Source organism: Rousettus aegyptiacus, unplaced genomic scaffold (assembly GCF_014176215.1).
Source record: "Rousettus aegyptiacus isolate mRouAeg1 unplaced genomic scaffold, mRouAeg1.p scaffold_m13_p_1, whole genome shotgun sequence".
NCBI classification, from domain to species: domain Eukaryota; kingdom Metazoa; phylum Chordata; class Mammalia; order Chiroptera; family Pteropodidae; genus Rousettus; species Rousettus aegyptiacus.
Window position 1 is genome coordinate 141,499,354 of NW_023416284.1, and position 10,763 is coordinate 141,510,116.

Below are 10,763 nucleotides of genomic sequence, written 5' to 3' on the forward strand. Positions count from 1 at the left end.
ATAATTACATAGAAGGGAAAACCCATACGACTGGCAGCTGATTTCTCAAAAGAAACGATGAAGGGCTTGGCAAAAAATCCTTTGCAAGATGAAGACTCATAATCTACAACCAAGAATAATTTATCCAGCATAGCTATCATTTAGAGCTGAAGGACGAATAAAGAGCTTCTCAGAGAAAAATAACCTCAAAGACCTTGATCATCGCCAAGCCAGAATTACAGGAAATGTTGGAGGGACTTCTTTCAGAAGAAAAAACATGTATCAAAAACAGGAATAAAGAATGGTAACAACTACATTCCTATCAATAAGTACCTTAAATGGAAAAGCATCAAGTGCTCCAACCAAAAATAGAGTGGCTGAAAGGATAAGAAAACAAGATCCCTACATATGAAAAGGAAGGGAATGGAAAAAGATATTGACTTGATGAACCAAAAAGATATTTAAGTCAGACAGAGAAAGATAAAGACAGCCACTTTGGAAAACAGTCTGGCAGTTTCTGAAATGGTTAAATACAGTTATCATTATGACCTAGCAATTCCACTCCTAGGTAAATACCCAACAAAAATAAAAACATGTCCACACAGAAATTTGTAACAATGTTTATAGCAGCATTGTTTGTAATAACCAAAAGATGGAAACAACTCTATTATCTATGAATGTGCAAATGTATAAACAAAATATGGTATATTTATATGACATGTATATTATTCAGCCATGATAAGGAATGAAGTACTAATATATGCTATAACATAGACAAACCTTGAAGACATTATGCTGAGTGAAACAAGCCAGTCACAAAAGACCACATACTATATGATTCCATTCATATGAAAGTCCAGAAAAAAGAAATCTCTAGAGATTGAAAGTAGATTAGTGGTTGCCTTGGGCTGGGGAAGAGGGATATGGCAGATGGAAATGACAGCTAAAGAGTAAAGAGTTTTTCAAGGTGATGAAAATGTTCTAAAATTGACTCTGGTGATGGTTGCACATACCTGTAAATATAGTGAAAAACACTGTATCACAGAGGTATTTTTTTTTTCATAGAGCATACAGTGTATCATAAGACTTGGGGAAAACCAAGTACTTTAGTAAGAACCACCCCCTTCCTCACGAACATGGAAGAAGAGAGGAGCAGAGGCAGGGAGAAGGGCCCCAGGGAAAACAGTCCAGTCTCTGAAGTTTCACCCAGGTGGGGGTCCAGGTGTAGCTCTCCAGGGAGGGCCCTCTCCTCTTGTCCCTCAGAGAGCTCCAGGGCGTCCTCCAAGCTTACCAGGGTACGACGCTCCTGAAGGCCACAGAGATGCCGGACACTGTGCTGATTTCACTCCTGTGCAGAGAACGCTGAGACAGGTTGCACACCTCTATCATCCACCAGACCATATACTTGCACCGTTCCCTCCAACAGCCATTTGCGTCCAGCTTCTGGCCAATCTCCTGGGCCGCATTGCCAGCCTCCCTGGAGCTCAGCGAATGACTTCGATTTAAATGCAGGGAGAGCGGCTTGAGCTCTCCTGTTGTTGACTCCGACTCTGCCTCGTCCGTCCACGATTACATGGGTTTCACCTGGGCCCATTTACCCAGTTTGCCACGATGCTTCTTAGCAAACGGCTTACAGCACACATGCTTCACTATGAAGTTCCAAAACCTCTTGGCCAACCCCCGACAGCCCTGGCCACGGCCCAAGGAAGAGTTGGGGACACACCATCAGGCTGCTCAGCAGAAAGGGCGTTTTCCCCATTGATTCCCTCTGGGGCTTTGCCACTGCACTTGCTGCTGGTGACGTAGGTAGAAGAAGAGTCCACTGTGCCATGCCGCAGGGCCGGGCTGGGGGTGGCAGTCCTCAAGTCCAGGCTGGCTGGGGGAGTGGCTGGCTCTTTGGCCTTCTGACCGGATGGCTGATCATCGTTGGTCAAGGAAGGACCATCGCTGTGGGGGGAGGACTCTGCACCAGGGAATGGCCTTACTCTAATAGTGCGATGCTTCACCTTTGGGGATTTGTGACTCAGAATTAAGTATGTGGCCAACACGCTATTGTACTTTGCACCTGTGACTGCCTCTTCAATTTGTTGCTGCTCAAAGCCCAAGTTCAGCATCTCCTGGACCACCTGGGGGTTTAGGCTGTCACTGGGCAGCTCCGTATAAGGCTTAAGTTCCTCCTCCTGCCCCATATTTACCCATGGGTCTTTCATCAATGTTCGAGAGTTACTCGGTTTTGGGGGTCGACTGTCAAAATTTTCCTCAGAACGTTCTTGCACAAAAAGGACACAAAGTAGGGGAACTGGAATTCTCCTCTCATGATCTTCCTCTGTAGTGCAGTCTCGTCTACTGCCTTAAATGGCAATTTTCCCGTAACAATTTTGTAAAGGAGAACTCCCAGGCTCCATACGTCGGCTCCGGGGCCATCATAGCATTTTCTTAGGAAGACCTCTGGGGCGAGATAAGGAAGGCTGCCGCGGAAAGTACACATCTTGTGGCCAACATACGTACTGCTTATTCCAAAGTCTGCCAGTTTCACATTCAGTTCCTCATCCAAGAGTACATTCTCTGCCTTCAGGTCTCTGTGTATGATGTCCTTCTGGTGGCAGTAATGTACGGCCGAAATCAGCTGTCGGAAGATGCGTTGAGCCTCGTGCTCATTCATACGGCCAAAACGCTGAAGATATCCAGATAAGCTCCCTCTGCTCGCATGCTCCATGACCAAGAAGATGGTGTATTCAGTGTCAATCACCTGATATAGTTTTACAATATTGGGGTGGTTCAGGCTTTTCATGTTTTTTGCTTCTTGTTGAGGTCTATAGACGCCCCGCCGATCAATGACTTTGACGGCCACCTCTACTCCTGTAATAATATGTCGGGCCAACTTCACCACGCCAAAGGTGCCTTTGCCAATGGTGTGCAAGAGCTGGTAGTGACCAATATGAGGCTCCGTGATGGGAGAGATGGCTGCAAGGTCATGTGGCATAGTGACCACTCATTACACTGATAATACTAGCTCTGTAAACTATACTAGCAGACAATACTAACTATGCTAACTGTGCTAATAATAATGAACAATGCTAACTATACAAATTAACTGTGCTAATACTAATGAACAATGCTAACTATACTAATTAACTGTGCTAATACTAATGAACAATGCTAACTATACTAATTAACTGTGCTAATACTAATGAACAATGCTAACTATACAAATTAACTGTGCTAATACTAATGAACAATGCTAACTATACAAATTAACTGTGCTAATACTAATGAACAATGCTAACTATACTAATTAACTGTGCTAATACTAATGAACAATGCTAACTATACTAATTAACTGTGCTAATACTAATAAACAATGCTAACTATACTAATGATACCAATACTAACTCTACGAAATATACTAACAATGCTAACTACAAATACTAACTGAAAAAATTGTCAACGAAAAAAAGGGGAAAACAAAGAAAAAAGAAAAATATGAGAAAAGAACAAAGAAAAAAACTGAGGAAAAGAAAATAAAAAGGGAAATAAAAGGAAAAAATAAAGAAAAAAGAAAAAATAAGAAAAAGGAGAATTTTAAAAAAATGAGAAAAAGAAAGTAAAGGCAAGAGGAAAGATAAGCAAAACAACCACCAAAAAGGAGAAAACAAGCTAACTAGTCCAGTCCAACAGGTCACCACAGATCAGCTTCCTGGGCTCTATGGACAAAAACCTCAGCCCAGGCAGGGCCTTTTATAGGAGTTTTTTGTAATTACATCACAATGGTGCTTTCTGAGGTCAGAGCGAGGCATGGACCAATCCAATCACAGCTGGATACAAACCAGTGGTGTCCTCACTTCTTGGTCTCAAGATCTTATATTTTTAATACTTAAAAAAAAAAAAAACAAAGAAAACAAAAATACAAACAAATAAGGACCCCAAAGAGCTTTTTGTTTATGTGAGTCAGTAAGGATTGATATTTACTTTATTATAAATTAAAATCTTACCTTTTCATTTATAATTTGAAGATCTGTAATAAATTTTGTCCTTTAAAGACCTTAGAGTATCTACACTTAAAATATTCAATTTTTTTTTTCTTAAAAATGCTACAAGTTAACTGATATCATGATGCTACAGGAAAATGTTCTGTTGAATAAGATAAGGTACATTATTAACATCTATAAAGCTGAGAGGAGGTAGCTTCATCATATTTTTGCCAATAAGATAATGAGCAGATTGCTCAACAGAAACTGTGGAGACCAGGCGGCAGTGGGTTGATGTATTCAAAGTGTTGAAGGAAAAAAAGCTATTAACCAAGAATCATATATCTGGCAAAACTATCTGAAAATGAGGGAGACCTTAAGACATTCACAGAGAAACCAACGCTGAGGAAGTTCTTTACCACTAGACCTGCCTGGCACGTAGCCAGGTTGGACTAAAAGGACACTAGGCAGAGACTCAAAGCTTTATGAAGAAATTATGATCTCTGCTGAAACTCAGCACATGAACAATTATAAAAGCTCGTACTCTGTGGCCATGCCACCCTGAACAAGCCTGATCCCATCTGATCTCGGAAGCTAAGCAGGGTTGGGCCTGCTTAGTACTTGAATGGGAGACCACCTAGGAAGACCAGGTGCCTGCTGTAGGCGTAAAAAACAAAAAATAATGGATTGTAAGCTGACAAGGTCCTTGCAATCTGTGAGGTCAACCAAAGTTTGCCCTGTCTAGAAAATAAATAAATAAAAATAAATAACGTTAAAAAAAAAAAAGCTAGTACTATTGTGACTTTGGTTTGTAGCTGCACTGTTTGTTTTTTATTTGACTTAAGAGACTAATGTAGTAAAAGAAAATTTTTAGTTTATGTTTTTGGAGATGCAATGTATAAAGATGTAATTTGGTGACATCAACACTGTGTTAGGGTCAGAGCTATGAAGGAGAAGGTTTTTTATATGTTCTTAAAGTTAAGCTAGTATAGATTCACATACAGGTATTACAACTTTAGGACGTTAGGTCATTCCAGTGACGAAAAATAATTCTCATATATATTCGGTCTTCATCTGTGATTTCTGGCTCATAACACCCTGAAGTGTTAAAGAGGAGGAAGAAAGTGAAAGAAAAGGGCACTACAGGTAGACAGGCTAATAAGTGTAGTATGCTGAATAATGGCCACTCAAAAATATCACATCCTGATCCCTGCAGATGTTATCTGCTAAGGAAAAGAGGTCTTTGCAGATGTAATTAAATTAAGAGTCTTGACATGGGTAGATTATGGGTCATATATACGATGGAATATTACTCAGCCATTTAAAAAAAATGAAATCCTACCATTTGCAACGACATGGATGGACCTAGAGATTATTATGCTGTGAAATAAATCAGATAGAGAAGGATACATACCATATAATTTCAGTTATCTGCAGAATCTAAGGAACAAAAAGAACAAACAAATCAAAAACAGACTCACAAATATAGTGGACAATTTAGTGATGGACAGAGGGCAGGGGGGTTTGGAGGCCTGGGAGAATCGGATGAAGGGTTAAAGAAGTACAAATTAGTAGCCGATGGATGGTCACAGGGATGGGGAGCACAGCATAGAGAATGCAATTAGCATTCATACACTGGCTAGGGGGAGGGTCAGGGGAGGGAGGGAGCAATTGGGGGAATCATTTTATGAACTATATAGATGTCTAACTAATATACTGTATACTTGAAACTCATTAAAATTTAAAAAAAAATTAAAGGGCAATAATAGTGTAATATTTATGTATAGTCCAGGTAGGGGTACTAGACTAATTGGAGGATCACTTCGTAGATTATATAAATATCTAACCACTACTCTGTACACTTGAAATTAAGATAAAATAATATTGAATGTCAATTGTAATCTAAAAATGAATTTTAAAAAGATAAAAGGCAGAAAGTTACAATTTTTTTCCTGCATTTAATTCCACATTGAATTTGCATGAGTATTTCGAGGTCAAAGTGGGGGTTGAAATGGAAAGTGACAAAATGATAAAATAAGTTGATTGGAATTTGACAGAAAAATTAGAGTACCCTTAAGTGATGCTAAAGAAAGCAATGTGTGTATTATACATGAAGCATAACAAGGAGAGTCTTCTTTAATAGCAAGGAGAAAAAATTCCAATTATTGCCAAATTTAATTTCTTTCCCAGAATTTAACTAAGAGCATACGATTTGACCTGCTAACATCAGTGCATTATGAAAATCAGTCACAATTACTGTCAAAATCACAATGTTCTGTTCTAAAAAGCTTTTGAATTAGACCTATTGCAAAACATAGCAAGAAAACTGACCTAACATATGTTTATATCAAGGGATATATTGTTTGAAATAAACCTTTTACCATCCTATTCTTTATATTTGGGAAGTTGGGGAATTGAATAATTTTATTCATTTCTAATCAACTTCAACACAAATGGAAATCCCAAAATTATCAGAAATGAAACAAGGACAATAGGAATAACTAACATACACCCTTTCACTTTTAGCAACATGGTTAAAATTATAATAATTATTATCTAATTGAAATGTAATTGATTATTCTTTAGTGCTTTTAATATTAATTTTACCATAAGAAAATGGTGCATATAGATATTCAAAATTATTTATAATAAGTAGGAGAGACAGATCAATGAGATAAATGGTAGATGATAGATAGATAGATGATAGATGATTGATAGATAGATAGATAGATAGATAGATAGATAGATAGATAAACAGATAGATAGGTGATAGATAGACAGAAAACAGAGGCAAACTATATTTCTCAAGACAAAAAGACCTGCAACTTAATTACGAATGATAGAATGCAACATCAAAACAGCAGGCCAAGTATTTATGTAGGTCTAAAACTGTAGGTAGGTTTATATAGTATTTTCTTCTAAAAAACAAATTCATTACTAATTCATGTTCTTTTTCTAAAGTCTAATTGAAACTGTGTGGTTTTATTACATATACTACCACTCTATTACCCCACATTTTCTATCTTTAAATAAAAGTTTCTAAAGATACTTGTTATTTCCTTGGGGAATGGGTCAGAGGTCAATTCTCTAATGAGGATGTTTCATTTGCCAGAAGTGTGAAAAGATACAATCACTAAAAACACTATAACTAGAAATTAGAATACTCATTATCCATATTAATAGAATCACCAGCTCATAGATGACTTTGAAGTCCATTATCATAGCATCTGAAGAGTTTACAATTTCAGGGAAGAAGCCAAATTAATACACACACACACACACACACACACACACACACACACACACACCCCTGGAAAGTACTTGACAGAATAATTTGTGAAATAATAGAAGAATTGCAATCACTTTTTCAGAATGTCACGGTTCACAAGAAAGATGTCACAGTGGGATAGATTGCTCCAGTGACTTGGAAAGTGACATTAACTCTCTTTTATGCATATAAGCTCATTAGAGAGCAAAGGTGTTCCTATATGAAAGTAGCTGCAGAGAACTTTGTGTAATGAATTAATGGTTTTAGCCCATTCCAGTGGGCTCCATCACATCATAAAAATTTTTATTAGTTAAAATCTTGATTTGTAGACTGATGCAAAAACTTAAACCTAAGGAAAATAAACTCTCTCTCTCTCTCTCTCTCTCTCTCTCTCTCTCTCTCTCTCTCTCTCTCTCTCTTTCTCTCTCTCAATTATCTGTCTTCTATAGACACAACTCTCTGAGCAAAGTACTACTACTGTTAACAAGTCTGCTCTTGTGTTCTTATACTTTATTTTAAATCAGTATGTTTATGTTAATTTATGAGGTCTGAGAGGACAGAAATCCCTTCTACAATGTCTGTCTATATACAATTGTGCTATACATACATGGCTAAAGTTCTCCTGATTGGAATAGAAAAAGTATATATAGTCGCGTGGGTTAAGAATGATTTATATTTTTGTCTTTATAATTTTGCATATCCCCAGTACATTACCCTACCTGCCATGTATCCTGAATTTTGAATTCCATGCCAATAAACACTTCCAGATATATTTCTCTATTATTATTTCACATCCCATTGAGATAAACAAACAATGTTGTTCATAGTATGGAAATCTGGGCACAGAAATGGGAAAGGACTCCTCCCAGCTTTGGTGGCCTCCACTGTTATACTGCCTAGCTGCAGATCATAAAATATCTAGATGGAGGAAATTCAAGGTTTCTTAACCTGGACTGGCTTTAGGAGATCTAGAAATGCACTGAAGTTTATACAAAACCTTGCCTCTATGTACATAGTTCTTTTATCCAGCTAAAAATTTTCAATTTTATCAGATTCTAGATAGAAACTATGTCCCTCCCAAAAAAATAATGAATCAAGAGATAGATACATCATAAAGGGGATTCTTCATTCATTCCTACAGTCAAATATTTTCTAAGTAGTCCTGCCATGAAAAAATCTCTTTTATGCCTAGAGGAATATGTGGGGAATGCTATAGCCCTAATCCCCCCAAAAGCTTACAGTGTAGTAGGAAAGAAACATACAAAAATGACCACAAACAAGGCAATACACAGGTTGTATGTGAGTAGTACAAACAAATGTCCCATGAAATTTCAGAAAAGGGACATTCCTTTTTTCTGGGTACTTAAAGTACAAAGTGGCATTCAAACCCAGTCTTGATATGACATAAAATTTATATAGGCAGAGATGATATGGGAGTGAGGAAGAGGGAGATGAGTGATCTTCATATTCTAAGAATGAAATAACCAAAGGAGAGAGGAGGAAAGAAAGAACTTTGAAAATTGAAAAAAATATTAAAAGAAATTAGTTTGCCTACAGCTTTTGTGGTGCGACGGTAAAGAATAAGTTGAGAAATATAAATGGTGGCTTTGAATATAAGGGAAAATTTTTGGACTATAATACGCAAAATAAGAGAGATCACAGAAGGTCTTGGGGTCAGAAAGTAGCATGGTCAAAGCAATATTTTACAAAGAATAACCCTCTGCAAGTATTTGGAATATACTGTTAAGGGGAAGAAGGTCTAAAGGAAGAAAGACCAGCTCATCACTGGTGAAATTCCAATATAAACTATTGTTGCTAATCCTATTGACTGAAAAGATAGGTAAGGAAGAGTTTGTGACCAAGAAATCAATGGGTCTGTGTGACTGATGAGGACTCTGTCCATAAAGTGGGAGAAATTACTAGATATTGCAAATTATTTAAGTATTTAAATGAAATAACCTATATAAAACCTTAGAACACTTTCTAGTACATACTATTAGTAAGATAAGCATTAATTATTGTTATTGTTATCATTCAATATTAGAAAGATAGGGAGACATAAAATCCTACTGAAATTGGAGACCAGTTATCTGATATACTTGTAAGAGCATTGATAAAAATAGGTGGGGTCAAAAGGAGGACGTTTGGGGTAAAGGGGACAGGTATATACGCAGAGACTATAAGATTGATTACAAAAATATTGGGTTGAGGCAGAAACAATCAACTGACAAATAAAAGCAAGGTACAGCATGACAGGTTCTGAGAGAAGGCTCAGATTTCAGAATCATCCACCTAACAACAATAACAAGCAATAGGAGTGGGCGGGATTTCTCAAAAGAAATAATGGAAAGCAAAGAGAAAGAATGAAAGGTCAGAACTTTTCAGAGTGCCCAAGTTTAGGGGACAAATGAAAGAAGAGCTTGCAGACACATAAAGAGGCCACTTAGAATTCCTGCATAAAAAAATATCTTTTATGTTTAAAGGAATACATGGCAAATGCTATAGCACCAATTCCCCCAAAAGTTTACCACCTAGTAGGAAAAAAAACATACAAAAATGACCAAAAACAAGGCAATAAAGAGGTTTTATGTGAGTGGTACAAACATATGTCCCATGAAATTTCAGAAAAGGGACATTTTGCTGCATATAAAAAATAACGCTACTTTCCAAATGCCACAGAAGTGTAATTTGTTCAATTGAAGGTTATGGATATACTTCCCAAACCTCTAGGCAAGTGGAAGAAAAAGTCAATGAATATGATGATGCAGAAATCACTTAATATAATTCTTCTTCAAGATACTGGCAGAGAGGGCACCCCCAGCAGAAAGTGAAGGTCTGGGAACATGGGATGGTTTAAGGAGTAGGAAATATGAAGCCAACTTTGATGTGAGACAGGGCTCAGGTGTAAAACCAGACAGAAAGTCATACAGACAGAGCAACCGAGGTAGCAAGCCGGAGAGGCTAATCTAAGGCAGAATCCAAAAAAATATATTGTATAGAAAACAAAAAGCAAAATGGAAAGAGTGCAGTTTAGTGGTTTGATTACTCTTAACTCTCGAGTCAGACTAGATGCATTAAATTTGTGTTCTGCAATCTTGGGAAAGTTTCACACAGACACACCTCTGTGTCTCAACATTGGGGAAATAATAAAACCTACCACACAGTGTTATTGTGATAAATAAATGAGATCATGCATATAAAGCACTTAGTGCAATAGCTGGCACCTAATAACTGCTCGAAAATGTTAGCCATTATTAACAGTGAATAAGAAGTTCTCCAGCTGGATAGACACCATAATTGCAGGTGTTTTTTTAGTAGAAACCCAAAGCTAAGACCTAGAGAATCTATCTGGGCAATTAGATTCACCAGTCTGTTTAATAAAGACCTTTAATATCGGTATGACACATGGCCATTGTCCTTTAGACATGGAGGCCATTTACATTGTTTTATCAGTACAGAGAGACATAATTAAAATATATTTAAAAGATTAATCTTGAATTGATATTTGGGATGATTTGGACAGAAGATTGTCTGCTAAATTCATTTCC

General features: G+C 37.2%; 1 protein-coding gene and 1 pseudogene across 1 annotated transcript; one reads left to right on the forward strand and one right to left on the reverse strand.

The window, feature by feature from the left end:
• Positions 1–1,802: 1,802 nt before the first annotated feature.
• LOC118614135 (MAP/microtubule affinity-regulating kinase 4-like) lies at positions 1,803–2,962 on the reverse strand. The gene has a single exon (XM_036238053.1). The coding sequence runs from the start codon at positions 2,960–2,962 to the stop codon at positions 2,189–2,191; it is 774 nt and encodes a 257-aa protein (XP_036093946.1). The 3' UTR covers positions 1,803–2,188.
• A 1,528-nt stretch (positions 2,963–4,490) lies between these two features.
• LOC118606666 lies at positions 4,491–4,610 on the forward strand (annotated as a pseudogene).
• The last annotated feature ends 6,153 nt before the right edge of the window (positions 4,611–10,763 follow it).

Bases quoted from the DNA above. Each gene is read 5' to 3' on its own strand.
- LOC118614135 (XM_036238053.1), bottom strand. From the start codon at position 2,962: ATGCCACATGACCTTGCAGCCATCTCTCCCATCACGGAGCCTCATATT.